Below are 20,834 nucleotides of genomic sequence, written 5' to 3'. Positions count from 1 at the left end.
CTATCGATTCAGGTTGTAACACTTGCTCCAATAACACCTTCATTTAAACAATCATAGGTGAACATTTATACAAAGGATATTTGATGCTGTGACACCCCAACAAAGCATTGAATTTTATATATTTTGGGTGTAAGAGTATATAGGACCTAGACCCATGCACACAGCACCTTCAACCACCTTAATTGTCTGTTCATTTCAGTTTAAAATCCCAAACGCACGCGCGCGCGCGCGCACACACACACACACACACACACACACACACACACACACACACACACACACACACACACACACACACACACACACACACACACAACTGTAAGTAGCTAGATCACCTATAAATAAACTCAGTTGGAAAGAAAACGACCAACATTTAGTCACAACGAGTCTTTCAACTGTCACATAACAGTCAACAGTCTTCAGTCCCTGATGCTACTGACAACTCTACTCAACTTCCATGAGGTGGAACGTTACATTACAAGTTGTTTATTTCACTGTTTTCACTTCCAAACACAACCAGGACTTCTGTCAAACACCTGTGTGTCTGTTAACAGCAGGTTAGGTGGGAGGGGGGCGGGGAAACCGGAGGATTTAAAGAGCCCGCGCTGCCTGAAGTCTGCTTAGGGAGCGTCGACCAGTAACCCGTGTTCACTGAAAGTGTGTACTTTCAGTGAACGCGGAGTATCTGACAATAACACATTATTTTGTGCCTCAATTTGCTGTTTTTTGGTTTTGAAGACTATTATTGCCATTTTGGATATTGCCCCTAGATGTTAAGCAAGCACTTTAGGTTAATAAATAACAACTATGAGAAAGACTTTCTTTAAATTGTATAACGTTTATTCAATTGTACCAAACACTACAGGCAAGTCAATGTAACAGTAGGTCTGCTATTACCTTATTATGTTCAATTAAGTACCGAAGTCGTGACGTCACTCGTTCACCCCCTGGGTCACGGAAGTAATTTCTCTATGGAAAATAACAGTGGGTCATCCTAAAATTGTCTCATATAAGCATTGTGGTCCAACAATAAACAGACTGTCCCGGCGATATTGTCAGGGAGGTGGCTCTGTATCGTTTACGATATAGTCAGTCAGTCACTCAAATTTGATACAGTCTGTTTCTCGCAGATTTCTTTATTAATTCGGTGGCGGTGGCGTTAGCGTTTTCTCGCCGTCAGTTGATGCTTCATATCCATATGAGTCAAACCGCCGTGCTCATTTGTTTATTTGTGGAACACAGTTCTTATTTGACGCGATACTAAACAAGTCTATGGGAAGTCAGAATGGGGGGGAAAAAGCGTGACCCAGGTAGGATGCATATATTACGTCAGACTTCGGTGCTCTTTAGCTGTAACTTAGTTTAAACAGGATATGTGTGCTGTGTTAAAAACAACGGCAGTGTTAAATGAAGCTTCATGGTTTCGGGGGCGTGACGTTTTTCCCGACAGCGTTGGGGTCGTGGTCGGGGTCCATCTGGAAGTCGGAGGGTCGCACCTTCATGACGGTGGTCTTGAGGGAGTACCACCACCCTCTCCACGGGAACCACACCACCCCGTCGTCTGTGGCCGCGCTGTAGGGACCCCCAGGGTGGTACACGCCGTTCAGATGGGCTGAATGACACCTAGAGAAGGAGACACGGTCAAATCATGAGGGGCTAATTTAACTCAGAGAGTGTACGGGTCCATTTGGTTACATCACACATAAAAATAAGTGATTAATAGTGTTTAGAGCAAAAATCATGCCGCCAAAATCACGGGACTGGTGAGACAAGATAGGTAACAGTTAACTACGGAAAACAGAGAACACTAGGACACCACCAGTGGCGTACCCACCGTAGAGGCAGGGCAGGCGGTCGCCTGTATCGAGGTATTGGCAGCGGTGGCCTAGTGGTTAGAGGGGCGGCCTTGATACCGGAAGGTCCCTAGTTCGATTCCCCAATTCATCACATCAATCATGAATCACCGCTGAATAGCCCTTGAGCAAGGCTTCCATGCAGGGTCTGGCTGTAAATAAGTTCCGCACTTAGTCCAACACCCTGGGTAAACAACAAACTTTGCTTTTGCTTTGCTTGCCTGCCCAACTAAAATCTCGCCTCCCCTAGAAAATAAAGTTAAAGACTGACTGAAAAACAGGCAGTGAAAAATTTAGAATAGTGGCCGTCGGGCCATTAGCCAGCCTCCTCATCCATTCACGCGGGCAGGCATCACCACCGTCTCCATTCAGCAGAGCGAGCCTCGCCTATAGTGATGCAAATGTATGCCTTTGTCTTCATGGGGTACCAGGTGTGCCAGGGGTGGGTGTCTCTACAACATGAAGAGACCACCGCTGAAGAAGAGATTCATCCAGAGCATATACTTGCATATTGTTTTTATTAACTTTTTCAGTTTTGTAGTGTTGCTGTTAACTTGTTTCCCCTGAGATTTTCCCCGAGTACCCCCCCTCCGAGCGGGGGCGGGAGGGGGGTAATCTCGCCTGTAATTCCTAGGAACGCCACTGGACACCACTACAAAATAAAGGTGCATGGAGTCAAACCTCGCTATATATGGAACTAAGAAATGAAGGAGCACAAGAGAACACAACGGGGAGACAGAACAAGGAAATGGCTAACCTGTTGAACCACCATCCTCCCTTGTCCTCCTGGGCACAGTTCCCTCTGTAGTGGTCGTTGTCGCGGTCGTAGGTGCTGAACCTCATGCCCTGGTGGCTGGCCCACACCGACACACCAGGCTGGTAGCTGGCAGACAGGGCGTCGCCCGCCGTGCCCGAGTACACGCCAAACGCAAGTCTGTACTGCTCCTAGAGAGAGAGAGGAGGGGAGGGTTAGATTATATTTTTAGTGTTAGTTTTGAGAGAACATAATAAGGGCTGAGGGAACATACAGTAAGTACACCCTTGAGTGTAATAGTGCTTAATTAAGGCACATACACACACAGGTTAGATCTACAGCCACACATGCTTCACTAAATAGGTACGTATAGGGCATACATGGGCAACTGGCGGCCCGGGGGCCACATGCGGCCCCCACCCTCACTTAATGCGGCCCGCAGGTTAATATCGGAATACTGATGTATTATTGATTTCAGCTGTTACAATTCCACACATGCGAACATGACCCACTTTATTTACTCAGTAGCTTAATGACTAAAATCCTATTGTCTTTTTTATGTCCAATATATTTGTATTTAAGTTCATAAAGTTAAAATAAGTATAACTAAATGCATTTGAAATTAAATAGACATACTTTTCAGGATTCCAATTCAAAAACAAATAGCAAAAATAGCAGATCTACAAGCTCAACACATGTCGCACTGCGACGCGTTTTGAGCTTGTAGATCGGCTATTTTTGCTACTTTTGTGTGACATATAACGGTAATTAATTTACTAAAAAAGTTTAAATACGGAGTTAAAGAGGTTTCTGTACAGTATAATGCAGTGTGGCCCTCTGGAGTGAGTGTGGAAATATAGTGGCCCTCTCCATCATCAAAGTTGCATCAGCCCTGACGTAGGGTGTAATAGTCACAGGCAGAAAGTTATTGTTTCACTATATCATGTTTCATCAATTCAGTTTTATTAACACGATTGAGGGGTAAGCATGCCTCCACCCACACACACACACACACACACGCACACGCACACGCACACACACACACACACACACACACACACACACACACACACACACACACACACACACACACACACACGCACACACACACACACCCCACCTCCTCATTGGTCACGGTGAAGTTCTTGTATTCGGCATAACGCTGGTTTCCTTCAAAGTCTTCCAGGTTGATCCTTAGAGCATAGTCCCCTGTAGAGGGAGACATTACACATTTAGACATTTAGAGCATAGTCCCCTGTAGAGGCATTTAGCAGTGGTGGAAAAAGTACTCACATTTCTTACATAAGTAAAAGCATCAATTGTGCAATGTAGAAATACTCTGTTAGAAGTCAAAGTCCAGAATTAAAAAATGCACTTGAGTAAAAATACTAAAGTTTTGGAATGAAAATGTACTTAAAGTAGCAAAAGTAGAAAGACACATAGAAACACATTATGCAGAATATCCCATTTCACGTTTTCAAATGGATAAAATGTACAAAAATCTTTTGAAAATAGCAGATCTACAAGCTTTAGAGTGTCGCATCGTGACGCATTGTGAGCTTGTAGATCGGCTGGCCAAAATGTATATAGGACCGAAGTGGTTAATGTATGTTTTAATGTATGTGTCTTAGTTTTTAAGCATATTTGTGTATATCACGAAAATATTGTTAATTATTTTGGGCACAATAATCATAACATAAGACATGAAATTTGACCTTGTGCGGTGAGGTGATGCAGGTTGTCGTTTCCCAGCCAGAACTCTGAACGACTGTCTCCAAAACCAGACTTATAGTCAGCCCACGACCTAGACAGACAGACAGACAGACAGACAGACAGACAGACAGACAGGCAGGCAGGCAGGCAGGCAGGCAGGCAGGCAGGCAGGCAGGCAGGCAGGCAGACAGACAGACAGACAGACAGACAGACAGACAGACAGGCAGGCAGACAGACAGACAGACAGGCAGGCAGGCAGGCAGGCAGGCAGGCAGGCAGGCAGGCAGGCAGGCAGGCAGACAGACAGACAGACAGACAGACAGACAGACAGACAGGCAGGCAGGCAGGCAGGCAGGCAGGCAGGCAGGCAGGCAGGCAGGCAGGCAGACAGACAGACAGACAGACGGAGGGGTGTGGAGGGGTGAGTGGGAGGACAGACAAGAGACTATTATTGAGGGTTGTAACAGTTAATCAAACTAATCAGTTTAATAGATTATAAAAACAATATATATATATATATTGATAATCGAGAATTTTAACAAATAAATCAATTAATAATCTATCCCGATTTAGGGGCAAGTCATTATGTTCCAACACTTTCTCATCAACTTAGCATACCTGTTCACCTTCAAGAAAACAGAAGCTAAAAGAAAAAAAGAGTTTAGCAGGTATAACTTGATTTCCTGAAGTAACATTGTTCTATACGAAGCCATCAATGTCTAAAAAGGTTTAATATCATCGTTCACTTGCCCTGCTTGCAGTGGCATGTTGTACTGTTGAAATTCTGAGGAATTGGAAAAAGTTAAACTCTCTCTTCAAGAAGGGGAGACATTATTAACAAACGCCTAAAGAGGAAACCTTATTGGATTCACACCTTGAATTCTGTTGAGCCTTTTGGATTAAATGACAAACTGTCACTATCATGTTATCTGTAACCTAAAATTAGATGTCATTTGGAAATGAATGGCTCCGAGTGTAATGTAACTTGATCATACTAACTACAGCGTCAGTGCTTCACACAAAAGCATCAAAAGTAACAGATCTACAAGCTCGAAACGTGGTGCGAAGCGACACGTTTTGAGCTTGTAGATCTGCCACTTTTGCTACTTTTGAATTTGAATCCTGAAAACTAACAGTTTTGGACATTGAGGTTTCTACCCAACAGAGACGATATATTTTTCCACCAGTCCACCTATAGGAAAATGAGGTGATGCTCATGCTTATATTTACATGTCTGTTCATTTATTCGAGTAAATTTCAAGGAAGGCTTTAAAGTACTCGTTACTTTTAAGTAGCGGGCGCACACGGCCGAACGATGGGGGGAAAAAAACGCTGAAATCTGTCGCGGACAGAAAAAAGCCTCCACATGTGCTCCACTAGTCTGTGTCAGTCCAGGCTGCAGAAAGAACGGTGTGTGTGTGTGTGTGTGTGTGTGTGTGTGTGTGTGTGTGTGTGTGTGTGCTCACGCGCGCGTCAGTGCGACAGACAGACAGACAGACAGACAGACAGACACATTTATCGCTCACGTTATAGACTGCTCACAATATTGCCTTGTTAAAAAAAAAGAATCCAGCAAACAGCCCAAACAAAGTAGTCCATTGAAGTAGATAGGGTCAACATTGTTGTCCCTATCAACAATGTTGTCCCTAACAAAACCCCCCCAAAAAAGTTTTAAAAAACGGAAAATAATTGCGTGTGCGCGTGCTAGGCACGCATACAACACCCGTACCCTAAAACATCTTCCCGCGACTATGCCAGTCCCCCGCTTGGGGGTTGTGGTCAGTGCATGCAATCATACAGAGATATTCACTTTTAAGTAATGAATGGTGATTATTAAAGATGGGTCTTACATGCAGTCATCAAATCAATTTCTGTAGGCCTACTTTAAGTGGTTTAATCGGTGAAATTGTACCCATCATTGTCCAATGCTAGTACATTAAGCCTGATAAATCAGGGACGTGCACAGATTGACTCTAGGTGGTGCTAGAACACCTGCCCTTTGCCCCCTTGACCAGAAGTGCCCTTTTGAGAAAAAAAAGTTTTGTTTTCAGTTTACAGCAGGGGTCTTCAACAAGGGGTCCGGGACCCCTAGGGGGTCCTCAGAGTTACTACAGGGGGTCCGCCAAATCTTTATGCGATATGATTTTTCTTTTTACCATAACCACTCGAAACCTAGCATCCCTTTTCTGAGGAGAACTTTAGCCAAAAATAGCAGATCTACAAGCCCACAACGCCTCGCACTGCCAGGCGTTGTGGGCTTGTAAATCGGCTATTTTTGGCAAAGAGGTATAGGTGTAGAGGGAAAAAAGAGCAGACCAAGTAAACAAGAAAAAGTATAATTTACTTGAGCACCTGCCCCTCAAAATGTCTGTGCACGCCACTGCTGATAAAAGTATCAAACTCACACAAAAAGCTTTGTTGTAAACCCTTTCCAGTGAAAGTGTATAGAATGTTTATTTTGCAATGTTCACATTGACAATGCAATATTGGCAGCCCTGCAAAAAGTGAGGACTTGAGGTGGGGGGCTCCAACAAACAAGAACAGCTGATATATTGCACTTTTACCTTAGCGCTAGGTATACTCTTGGTTGCTTGTTTTTACAGGAAATGCACTTAAGACTTCTGGTGATTAGTAGTTTCGTTCCCTACCTATGTTGAATGCACTCATGTAATGACAAGAATAATGAGAGTAATACGCCACACCGTCGGTCCTAAGTGTCATCTGGTTTGAAAGAAAACAGATCTTCAGTTCAGATCTGATCTCCACAGAGCCAGGTGTTCAGGTCAACACAAGCAGTAAATACCTTTAACATAAATACCTTGCCATCAAGGCCCTCATATCTCATGAACTTTCACACAGCTGCTTATGGAGAGAGGATAATGTTTTGCATATTTGAGTTAATTTAAATGTTCACATGTCAGAATTATTCGACACTGTCCAGAAATCTGGTGTTCTTGCCCTTGATAGTCCACGGTCATAGTAAGTGTGTGAACGCATGCCCTTTTGTCATTTATAAATAGTATTTTTGTTGCTTTATTGTAGTTCTTGCATATTGCTTACAAAGAGGACTATTCAATGTATACATTTCCTTATAACTTGTATGCCTAATTAAGAGGAGGCAATATCAATAATAGTCTTTGATTGTGTCTATTGCACAGTCTTCATATGCAGATCTATTGTTATAATAATCCAATCCAATCCAATCCAATGTATTTATAGAGCACATTTAAAACAACAGTGTTGACCAAAGTGCTTCACAAAAAATGAACAAACAATAAAAACACAGTAATCACAATAACTCAGTCATAATACAGCAATAAAAACAGAAATAAGCATAAAGGGTTAAAATATAGCATAAAAAAGGGGGAAAACTCAAGCTTGAATTAAAACTCACTCCGGATTAAAAGCTTGAGAATAAAAAAGTGTTTTAAGACGTGTTAAAACACTTTTTAATACCAACTCTCTCTGTCTCTATGCACTATATCTCTATATCTCTATTCCACTATGATCAAACCATTCACCGATCCAAACTGGATCTCCATTGTGTAGGTGATACTTTCTCTCTCGACTTTCCACTTTCAAACTTTCGACTTTCCACTGTCCACTTTCCACTGTCCACTGTCCACTGTCCACTTTCCACTTTTCCACTGTTGTGTTGAAAGGCACAACTTTGATTCCTTTGCAGTAGTTGAACGCAATATTTAATGACTTGAAAATGTCAATGAATCTTGTAGCTCCCATTCAAATTGAACAAAACAAGAATACACCTAACTGACACTAAGACAAGAGAAGGGGAGGATAACATAGATGAGACCAGACAAGACGAGACCTAGACTGGACTGGACATTGGTCACTAAGAGATGGTCTTTTATTCTCCATCCTAAATACCATGTGAAACTCAATCCTCTCCCTGTCATTGGCTGAAACACAGGAAGGTATGTTTAGAAAGAAAGGGGGGGGAGAAGAGAAATCTGAGCCCACAACAACAACAACAACTAATTAACTCAACCTAAAGTTGATTCTCTTACAAGGATTTATTCATTATATTATCGATATTCTCCCATTGTAACTTAGTGTCACGCATCTGGTTCCTATTTAAAAAGAATATTGGAAATATATTCGAAATATAATGAATAAATATAGCTGCAAGCAGCGATAATACGGGGCCAGTGAATAGAGAGAGAGAGACATGGAAACGGAATAGATTGAAGAGAGAGAGAGTGACATGGAAACAATAGATTGATGAGAGAGAGAGATGGAAACATAATGGTTTGATTGGATCTCAACCTACTGCCATTAACAGGATTCGAACTCTCAACCTTCAGACTAATAGGCTGCAACACTACCTATAGTGCTATAGCTTTGTCCAGGCTGATATTGTCTGTTGAAGATCATAAACTCTTGCCTTCTTTCATGAACCAAGCCCCTGTTTCACTAACACTAAGATCACTCGTTCACAAGCCATTTACCAATGAAGAAATTGTACATCTCCTCAGAACCAAAACTAATGAAAGTAGCCGATCTACAAGCTCACAAACCATGAAAAGTTGTGAGATTGTAGATCAGCTATTTTCAGAATGAAGTATGTCATACGTAAAAAACGTACTCTCAAATAAGCATTCCAGGTTATCTTTACCATTTGCACATGTATTCATTGATACAGTCATGTTGTTTGCAATTCAACTTAAATTAAGTCTACATCAAGTGAGGCTTGAACTGGCGACCTTGAGATTGTGAGGCATTCATTTAAGGGAGACGCCATTGGCCCAACAGACAAGTAACTGTGAAAAAGGAGATCACACAGATGATACAGTTTCACGCAAATAGCTGAAAAATCCTGGGTTTAAGTGTTTTTCAAACTGCTCAAAATTGCGGACAATCTAAGGGCGGAGCTTAATGGTCAAATCGATACGTGTGTTCCTCATGAGTCAAGGCACATGTGTAAGCAAGTTTCACGACTTTCGGCCAAACGAGGCATGACTTATGCCTGTTTAAAGTCTGCATTTTCAAAAAATTGCTATAGCGCCCCCTTTTGGCCAATTGGAGTAAGATTGGTTTCAGTGATATTTGGAATGACCCTGTACATTTCTGCAAAGTTTCAAAGAAATGTGAGTCTGCATGTATGTTTTAGGCACAGATGAATAATTTTCATAAAACTGTAATAGTTAAAATCTATCTCCTCCTGGGATTTTTGAGCAATCTGCACGAAACGTTTACCACTTGAACTTTGGACCTCTGCCTACAAAAAATTCCAACGGATTTTCCATAAGTGAAAAAATGCAGAAGTTAGGAGCCAATGACTGTTTTTCATATAATTCAAAATGGTGGGAGATCTAAAGGTCAGAGGTCAAAAGTCAGACCACGAAAGTTGTCGGGCATGAAGAGACGCATGTGTGTATCGAAGTTTCATGGTTGTAGGTCAAACAGGGCATGAGTTGTACCTGTTCAAAGTTGGCACTTTCAATTGAGTGCTATAGCGCCACCCTTTGACGAATGAGTGTGAGAATTATTTCTTGGTAGTTTTTCATGAGCATCTACCATATGGCCGAGTTTCGTAAAAAGCGTATGCACGGTTAAGCCAGAACTGGCAAAAACAAGTATTTTTCAAACTGCTCAAAATTGCGGAAAATCTAAGGGCGGAGCTTAATGGTCAAATCGATACGTGTGTTCCTCATGAGTCAAGGCACATGTGTAAGCAAGTTTCACGACTTTCGGCCAAACGAGGCATGACTTATGCCTGTTTAAAGTCTGCCTTTTCAAAAAATTGCTATAGCGCCCCCTTTTGGCCAATTGGAGTAAGATTGGTTTCAGTGATATTTGGAATGACCCTGTACATTTCTGCAAAGTTTCAAAGAAATGTGAGTCTGCATGTATGTTTTAGGCACAGATGAATAATTTTCATAAAACTGTAATAGTTAAAATCTATCTCCTCCTGGGATTTTTTAGCAATCTGCACGAAACGTTTAGGACTTGAACCTTGGACCACTGCCTACAAAAATTTCCAACGGATTTTCCATAAGTGAAAAAATGCAGAAGTTAGGAGCCAATGACTGTTTTTCATATAATTCAAAATGGTGGGAGATCTAAAGGTCAGAGGTCAAAAGTCAGAGGGTGAAAGTTGTTCAGCATGAGGAGACGCATATGTGTATCCAAGTTTCATGGCTGTAGGTCAAACAGGGCATGAGTTGTACCTGGTCAAAGTTGGCATTTTCAATTGAGTGCTATAGCGCCACCTTTGGACGAAAGATTGTGAGAATTATTTTTTTATCGTTTTTCATGACCATCTACCATATGGCCGAGTTTCGTAAAAAGCGACGGTTCAGCCAGAACTGCGAAAAGTGGCAGAAGAAGAAGAAGAAGAAGAAGAAGAAGAAGTGACAGAATACTGCCAATAACAATACGTGTACAGAGCAGAGCTCTGTCCCCGTAATGAATAATAATAATCAAATGATAATATAAATGTACCTTCATGCATTAGTGAAAGTATGATAAACAGTTGTACTTAATCATACTTGAATGTTACAAATATAACAGCAAGCTTACACAGTAGGACACGTAATAACCACTTGTTTAAAATGGATAATTAACTATGAACGTATGAAACGAACTCTGCCTCAATTCTTTGAGGAGTGCTTGAGGATCGATGATCTCAAGGTCATAGGTCGCAGGCCATTTGGTTGCAGAGCTCTTCCTGTGACAGCTAACTGTCACAGACTGCAAATTATGGCATTATTTCCAGTTAAATTTGTCCCAAGTTTGTGTCCTGATATCATGGTTCCATGTCAGCACATTGTCAATCCTAGCCAGTGGGTCTAGGAAACTCTGTGTGTATGTCCGTGCACATCAGTATATCTGTGCGTGCACGTGTGTGTGTGTGTGTGCGGGGCACGTAGACTGCAAGGATGTGTGTAAACAGAGCTGTTTGGGGCATTTGACCTCTGGGGTCAACGGCTCCTTCTTTAGATGCTTGTAGAGTTGTGTTCATATGCATCAGCAAAAAATGGAGATCCAGTTTGGATCGGTGAATGGTTTGATCATAGTGGAATATTCAATTGATAAACTCTCCCCCGATGCTACTACATGTATGTATATATATATATATATATATATATGTATGTGTGTGTGTGTGTGTGTGTGTGTGTGTGTGTGTGTGTGTGTGTGTGTGTGTGTGTGTGTGTGTGTGTGTGTGTGTGTGTGTGTGTGTGTGTGTGTGTGTGTGTGTGTGTGTGTGTGTGTGTGTGTGTGTGTGTGTGTGTGTGTGTGTGTGTGTGTGTGCGTGTGCGTGTGTGTGTATATATATATATATATTTATAAGCTCCATAGAAAAGGAAAAAACAAACTTTCAATGTGACACATTGAAAGCTTCTATATTGGCTATTTTCTAATGTCAATAGACCTCATGTTTATGCAGCAAGCCCTGCCGAATGTGCCTGACACCAGAGCTCTGAGGACACACCCTCCTCTGATAAATACCAGCAGACAGTGGCAGAGAGCCATTTGTTGCATCTCAGTCCAGTATGGCAAACCTCTTGGGCGCCCTGGGCCCGTTGACAAAAGACTTGGTAGAGAAGCCTGTAGTGTCACACGTTACATTTGGCCTCATCCTCTTCGGACTAGAGAAGGTTATTTCGATGCAATTCGAGTGTCCTTGTGATGGAATACGGATAAACATGATATCAGTATTAATCATCTTCCTGATTCCAGGCAACACAGCCTACTACGTTTTGCAGACGATGCTATACAGTGACAGAACGGTAGATAGAAGAGGTAGGTCTTTACGTACTATACTTTACTATACTACAAGCACATCGTCGTGGAAGACGTATTTTTACAGTTTGGCCCCCCTCTACACTTGGTGGATGTTACTATTCTTCGACGGCAAGTACATTGCTTGTGCCGCGACGGACTGGGAAGGTAGATATGTGGTTCTTGACAATGCAGATCCACGAAGATGGTGTGAGCCACTTGATCCGACTTTCATCTGCCTCGACCACAAGAACCTCACAAGTCGTCAAGGCTGTATGCTAAAAACACATCAGTTCTTTGTATATTCTCAGGTAAGCAATATTCTCCTACTGTATACTGTACAGTACATTGCAGTATTAAGGACCTCTATCCCATTAGAAAACACATTAAAATTCCTCATTGCAATGCTGATGTCTTCTGCCTACTACTAACTTGGCATTTTCTTAATTCAAATAATTTCAAACAGTTTTCAAACAGTTTTCTTAATTCAAATAGTTGTTCCCGTTAATATTTACTATGTAACACTGCTTAACTGTCTATTTTGTGTCCCAGTGGACAGGGCTTCTCTTTCTGACAGCGTTATGTGTGGGATTCATGGTACATGGATATAGAGAACGACGCAAAGAAAAAGAAAGACGCAAAGAAAAAGAAAGAAAGAAACCCCGCGACGAAGAGTCAGCGCCAAATGAATGTAACTTTGTTTTTATTCATATATTTGGGAGAACTGGGCCTTTCATTTACAACTTAGCAACAACAATGAGGTGTATATCACATTGATCCCGTGGGGAAATGCAGGTGTGAGAGGGTTACAGAATCATTCATACAGTCATGTATCTCTACACTTTCTCATCAACGTAGCATACCTGTTTACCTTAATGAAAACAGAAGCTAAAAAAATATATAAGAAAGAAAGAGTAAGTAACATTGTTCCATGCGAAGCCAACAATATCTATGATAATATAATGTGTAATCACATCGTTCACTTGCCCTGCTTGCAGTGCCATGTTGTACCTTGAAATGCTGGGGAATTGGAAAAAGTTAAACTCTCTCTCCAAGAAGGGGAGACATTATTATTATTATTATTTAACAAAAGTCTAAAGAGGAAACCTTATTGGATTCACACCTTGAATTCTGTTGAGCCTTTTGGATTAATTGACAAACTGTCACTATCATGTTATCTGTAACCTAATATTAGATGTCATTTGGAAATGAATGGCTCTGAGTGTAATATATTGTTGTTGTCGGGCAGAAACCTCCTATCTCCATATTCTAACTTTTTGTGTTTTTTTTTGCAAATTAAGGAACCCAACGAAGAGACAGTTTCTTCAGACAGAAGAAACAGTCAGCTGAACACGACATGGGTACCAGTAGAACTTTGTTTGTATTCATATATTTGGGAGAACTGGGCCTTTCCTTTACAGCTTAATTACACCAAGTATGTTATTACCTAACTGATCATGTCTCCAGAACAGTGGTGTAGTGGGACCATGCAGTGGCAAAGGGGGGGCGGCCTTTATTGATAGGACAGTAGGCTGACAGGAAATGGGGAGAGAGATGGGGGGCCCTATTTTCGCCGGTGCCTTACCCATTGTCCCTAAACTTCTTTGTCATTTTGTACTATTTTTAGAAACATTTTCAAATAGTTCATCTAGCCGATCTACATCGACACGTAGTGAGCTTGTAGATCGGCTATTTGAACTATTTGAAAATGTTTTTAAAAATAGTAAAAAATGGCAAAGAAGTTTAGGTATAATGGGTAAGCCACTGGCGAAAATAGGGCCCGGGGAGTGACATGCAGCAAAAGTCGTCGGGCTTGGGACTCGAACTCACGACACGCTGTCAAGCTCACATTAAGTCTAGGTGCCTGGACCGCTATGCCAGCCGTCTCCACCCACCACTCCCCCTTTTGCCTGTGTTTCAGATTGGTTGTCTCCACCTGACCTGACCAGGGCTGCCAACCCTCCTGGATCCTGCAGGAGTCTCCTGGATTTAGACCTACATCTCCTTCTGGACTCCTGGGATTGTCATTCATCCTGGATATCTCCTTCATTTGGTATCAAACTCCCCAAATTCACCAGAACACGGGAACTTACATCCACTTGTAATGTTTTAACTTCTATGTTAAAAAGGTTTCTGGGGGTGGACCCCCAGACCCCCCGCTCGCAAATAAAGTTTATTATTATTAATGATGGGTCTCTTGCTTCACATTGCTTCAGTCATCAAATACATTTCTGTATGCCTACTTTTAGCTTTTTAATGGATGAAATTGTACATTATTCAATGCTAGTAACGCAAGCCTAATAAAAGTATCAAACTCACAAAATGCATCAAAACACAGGACATAACATGTACTCCTGGATTCTCACAGTCGAATGCTGGCAGCCCTGGACCTCACTGCATCACATCCCGTGTGTGTGGGCAGCTGGGTCATCAACATGTCCGTACACGGACAAACATGTCCGTGGGACTTTTTGAAAAACAAATCTAGATATAGCCTATATATTTTCTTCATAATAATGTAGAAACATACTGAGCCACTTACCATTGGTCGTTAAGTGGCTCAGTAGAACCACTGTTCTAAGCTCATGGCTGATCTACAACCAGACTTATGTGCAAAGCAAAGCAAAGTTTGTTGTTTACCCAGGGTGTTGGACTAAGTGCGGAACTTATTTACAGCCAGACCCTGCATGGAAGCCTTGCTCAAGGGCTATTCAGCGGTGATTCATGATTGATGTGATGAATTGGGGAATCGAACTAGGGACCTTCCGGTATCAAGGCCGCCCCTCTAACCACTAGGCCACCGCTGCCACTGCATGTGTGTGACAAAGCTAGGCTGTGTTTCTTGTGCTCTCTGATACTCGTGCACAGTCAGGTAGGGTAAGTAATATTTACTCAGGTAGGGTAAGTGATATTTTTTGGTTAAAACAAAAAGTATTTTGTTAAAAGGTTAAAGCACTATATTATGATAGTAATCATTGCTATAGAGTGTTTGTTCAGTAACAGGAGTCTCCCCGTCTCTCCAGCTCTTTATTAAACAGAAAATACATTTTACGGTATAGGTGTCAAAATCTCAGCTAATCAGGAGAAAGTACCCATTTTTAAGCTTCATTTTTATAGTGTTCCAGTTCGAATTTTGTCTGCTAATTTCTTAGTGTCACCACTTCCAATTTCACTTGTTTAATCTGTATCCTGATTGAGTTCTCTGTCCTGATTGGATAAAATTGGAAATGAAATTGAAACTGAAACGAAAATGCATTTGGAGAGACAAGGAGACTCGGAGACTCGGAGACAAGGAGACTCCTTTTACTGAACACACACTCTATAGCAATGAGTACTATCAGAATATAAAGCTATTTAACACTTATTTTAACCAAAGAAAATCACTTACCCTACCTTTAATGCAGACATACTATTGTTTTAAAATGTGCAGCACATTGGAATAGACCCTACGACACATTAGGAATCCATTTAGTATACATTTAGGGCTAGGCCACTGTGTTTTTGGTAAAATGATTATTTTGCATGTCCGTGGCAAAAATTAAATATTAATGAAAATGTCCATCACAAGCTGCCATGGTGATGACCCCTGCATGTGATACCTCCACGGACCACCAGTGGTCCACGGACCACCAGTTGAAAACCTCTCTTCTAAATGTCTAATCCTAACTTAATCTGAACCTTTTTCTAATTGTACACCTTGTATGTCTAAAAAAACATTTATACGCACACGCACACACACACACACACACACACACACACACACACACACACACACACACACACACACACACACACACACACACACACACACACACACACACACACACACACACACACACCTGTTGAAGCTCTCTGTGCCATCGGTGCGTCTCTGCAGGAGGGTCCAGCCACCTCCATCGCTCATGTCACAGTAGACAGAGACTGGAGCAGCGCTGCCCCCTTGTGGCGTGATGGTGTACACCCCACTGGACCTGGAGCCAGACTGGAACACCTGGGAGCAATCTGACACACACACACACACACTTAGTTTTACCAGTGGTGTCATGGGGGCCACACGCCCAGCCAGCACGCCCACGTGGGACCCATACGGGCCCAATGCGGGCTACTTGGGTACCAAGTGGGCATGGGCTTGAACTTGCCGTTTTTTTACATTAAACACTTGAACCCTAGAATTCCTTTTCTGAGGGGAACATTGGCCGAAAATAGCAGATCTACAAGCTCTCAACGCCTCGCGCTGCGAGGCGTTGAGAGCCCAACGACAACGTATAACCTCTAAATGCCTAATCCTAACCTGAATCTTCTTCCCTAGTGTATGTACGCCTAGAACTGCAAGCTTGTAGATCGGCTATGTTTAGCATCTTTCCGCCGGTCATCAAATTATTGGCTTATGAATCATTTTTTTGTGTGAACTACTCCTTTAACCCTGTAGAACCTGAACTATGAAGGAAAGGTCAGAAAATTCCAAAATTTTGAAAAGGTCTTAAAACATTTTTCTTTTTTTTCTTCTTTTTTTTAACATTCCTTTGTATCATTTATTTGTTGTATCATATTTGATACAAGGGGTATTTCAAGTCGGTTTTAACATTACCAAAAAAAAAACATTTCTTTTAGACCTGTAGTATCAAATATGATACAAATCGTAAAGATCAGACCTGTAGTATCAAATATGATACAAACACTTTTGACATCATAAAAAACAAACTCAAATGCTAAATTTTGAGAGCTCATAAGTGCATTCAAGTTATACAATACAACACTTATTTCAAAATATTAGTAAAGATATACTAGGAAAACCTACCAGAACTGCTTAAAAAAATAATTGTTTGTTAGTAGTGCATCAACCTCTCCTGTTTAGCTGATGGCAGCCATTTTGGGTCAGACCAACTGAGGCTCTGTAACTACCTGCAGTGCAAATGGTATGGTCCAGGGGGGAAGTGGGGATGTGTCAGATATGATACAACAGGTTCTTGGTCCAAGTATTGATTACACTGATTTAATACAAAATAATTAGTTGTGTGCATCATATATGATACGTTTGGCGTTATAGGGTTAAGCATGAAAGTGGATGTGGTCTAACCTCTGTGCTGGGTGTGGTCGGCAGGCTGCGGTGCGTTTCCATCAGTCTGCGGTGCTTGGAGGTGATTGGCTGCAGACTTGTGACGGTTGGGCTGGTTGAGGAGCTGCAGCCTTTGGAGGAGGAGCTCCTGCTTCTGCACCCTGCTCCTCAGGAGCTTCTCCTGCTCTCTGAGACGAGACACCTCCTCTGCACACCTGTCTGACCCCTGCACACACACACACGCACGCACACACGCACGCGCGCGCACGCACGCACGCGCACGCGCACGCGCACGCACACGCACACGCACGCAAGCACGCACAGTCGCACACACACACACACACACACACACACACACACACACGATTCATTTTTTTCAATTCAAAGGGCTTTATTGGCATGAGAAAACATATGTTTACATTGCCAAAGCAGAAAGCACAATACAGCAATACAATCAAAACAAAAAATATGTACATTGTACATACACACGACACACGACACACGCACGCAGGCACACACGACGCACGCACGCACACGCACGCACACACGACACACGCACATAGACACGCGCACGCACATGCACGCACACACACGCACACGCACACGCAGTCAAGTATACTTGAAAACTTTAGTTACTAGTTACTTTGTAGATTTTGATTATTATTGCAAAACATATTTGAACCACTTCAGCCCTATATACTGTATATTTCGGCCATTTGAAAATCTACAAGCTCACAATGAAGATCTACAAGCTCACGATGAAGATCTACAAGATCTTGTAGATCGGCCATTTTCAAAAGATTAGTCTACCTTTTATACATTTGCAAACTTGTGAAATGGGACATTCTGCATGATGAGTAGGCCTAGGCTCTACTTTTGGTACTTAAGTACATTTTGAAACCAATACTTTTGTACTTTTACCCAAGTGAATTTAGAATTACAGACTTTAACTTGTAACAGAGTAATTATACATTGCAGTATTGATACTTTTACTTAAGTAACAAATGTCAGTACTTTTTCCACCACTGCCGGTGAAAGCATGTAGATTTCATAGGTAATTTTTGGAGAAACCATTCGTTTATTTTTGGAACACAGTTCTTACATGACATGATCTCCTATAGGGATTTCAACACAATAAATAACGCCGCGACCCATGGGGGGGATAGCGCACTCTAGCGGCAGTGACGCCAGACGACCGGATTACATTTTATTCATATAAAACAAAAAGTTGCATAGTGCCACTTTAAATAATCTTTACTTAGTAAACAAATAGACTGGATTGGCTACTTTTACATTTGGTACTTTGATACATTTTGATGCCAACACTTTGGTACTTTTACTCAAGTAACATTTTTTTTTTTTTTTTTTAACTATTATTATACGTAACAGAGTATCTTTATATTGTGGTATTGCTACTTTTACTTAAATACAATATCTGAGTACTTTTTCCACCACTGCAGGGGGCCAGTTTCACCACCTCACACTAAGTTCAAACTTAGCCTAGTTATAGCTTAAATGGCTTTTAAAAAAGCCATTTAACTAATTTAGCCGGGAAAGTATTTGTGTCATTTTTAGATTTCTTTGGCTATTTTTTGTTTTTTATGTGAAAATTTGTGCAAATCTTTAAATATATATATATATATTTTTTAGATATATATTCAAAGATTTGCACTAATTTTCACGATTTTTCAAAAAATAGCAGATCTACAAGCTCATAGCGTGGCACTCGGTGCCGCGCTATGAGCTTGTAGATCTGCTATTTTTGAATAGCCAAAGAAATCTAAAAATGACAGAGATACTTACCCGGATTGAATGTGTGTGTTTAAGCTATAACTAGGCTAAGTTTGAACTATAGAGTGAGGTGGCGCAAGTGGCCCCTGATACTTACAGCCAGGGTGAGAGAGCCAGCTGTGATGACAACCAGCTCAAGGAGAAGCAGAACACATCCTCCCATGATGCTCTCAGCAGAAAAAAAAATAGTTATAATCCTTAAACTCCTATACTTTAAAAAAAAAAAAGAAAAGAAAAGTTTTCAGAAATCAAAAGATACGCATTATGTTTAAGCTCCGTTTGAATTCGAATGCCCTGAATCTCTGGGATTATGCGCTATAAGCATTACATGCACACATAATATAATGTCCTCCCCTCTTGGAAAGTGCAGGCGTGTGAGAGGAGAGGAGAACAAAAACAAAAAAGAAGAAAATACTGATGGAATACCAGATTTGCTGCAGTCATAAAAATCCCAAATATGCAGGGTGCTGATTCAGAACAGACACAGACAGACACGCACGCACAAAAACACACACACACACACACACACACACACACACACACACACACACACACACACACACACACAAACACGCCGACACGCACGCACGCTGGCAGGCAGTCAGGCACGCGCACACGCACGCGCACACACACAGACAGACAGGCGCACAGACAGACAGACAGACAGACAGACAGACAGACAGACAGACAGACAGACAGACAGACAGACAGACAGACAGACAGACAGACAGACAGACAGACAGACAGACAGACAGACAGACAGACAGACAGACAGACAGACAGACAGACAGACAGACAGACAGACAGACAGACAGACAGACAGACAGACAGACAGACAGACAGACAGACAGACACCCACCCACCCACCCACCCACACACACACACACACACACACACACACACACACACACACACACACACACACACACACACACACACACACACACACACACACACACACACACACACACACACACACACACACGCCAAAGCCCACAAGATTTGGTGGAAAAAAATGTTGACCGTGTTTTGCAATAGAACAGACCTTCATTAACATAAGCTAAACACTCTTTAAAATTATAGACTTCTACAAATGTTCCATGTATATATATATATATATATATATATATATATATATATATATACACGGCCAAATACATATCATGGGGGTCATTGGCACAAATAAGTTTGATTTAGAAGGCATTTGTAGAATCGGTGGGTGAAGGCAGTGGTGCCGACAGATTCAGTGAACTGTGACACCCAAAAGAACCAAAAACATGTGAATATTTATTGTACATTTAAATCATATTACATACATATCACAAACAAACATATCAGAACATTTGGGTTTGCAGTTGAAAATTAGACGATACTTCAAGTACTAATATTGAACGGATACAGTCGTGGAAAAAGTACTAAATCATTTTACTTAAGAATTAAAATGTACTTGAGTAAAAGTACAAAAGTATTGGCATCAAAATATGCTTAAAGTGCCAAAAGTAAAAATAGTCATTATGCAGAAGGTCCCGTCTCACAGGTTTTCAAATGCATAAAATCTTTTGAAAATAGCCGATCTACAAGCCCACACCGATCGGCTATTTTCAAATGGCCGACATGCATACAGAGCTGAAGTGGTTAATGTGTGAGTTGTAATAATAATCTAAATCTAAAATAACTAGTAACTAAAGTTGTCAAATAATTGTGGTGGGGTAAAAGTATGACATTTGCCTCTGAGATGTAGTGCAGTGTAGTAAAAGTAAAAGTATTGGCAATTGGAAATACTCTTTTACTTAAAGGTAGGGTAAGTGATTTACTTTGGTTCAAATAAGTGTTAAATAGCTCTATATTCTGATAGTACTCATTGCTATAGAGTGTTTGTTCAGTAAAAGGAGTCTCCTTGTCTCTCTAGCTCTTTATCAAA

The 20,834-nt window shown here is 41.4% G+C and overlaps 1 protein-coding gene across 1 annotated transcript; it reads right to left on the bottom strand.

Annotated features, from left to right (window-relative positions):
* Nucleotides 1-870: 870 nt before the first annotated feature.
* On the bottom strand, nt 871-19,221 carry fgl1 (fibrinogen-like 1). The gene is made up of 7 exons (XM_084041486.1): nt 19,011-19,221; nt 17,144-17,348; nt 15,906-16,068; nt 4,323-4,411; nt 3,728-3,816; nt 2,611-2,798; nt 871-1,623 (listed from the first exon to the last, which is right to left on the bottom strand). Exons 1-7 carry the CDS (start codon nt 19,074-19,076, stop codon nt 1,416-1,418), a joined length of 1,008 nt encoding a protein of 335 aa, XP_083897612.1. The 5' UTR covers nt 19,077-19,221; the 3' UTR covers nt 871-1,415.
* Nucleotides 19,222-20,834: the final 1,613 nt, after the last annotated feature.

Source organism: Gymnoscopelus microlampas, assembly GCF_963454915.1.
Source record: "Gymnoscopelus microlampas genome assembly, chromosome: 18".
Classification (NCBI taxonomy): Eukaryota; Metazoa; Chordata; class Actinopteri; order Myctophiformes; family Myctophidae; genus Gymnoscopelus; species Gymnoscopelus microlampas.
Note: the sequence above shows the minus strand (reverse complement) of the source record. Positions and strands in the feature narration are given on the sequence as shown.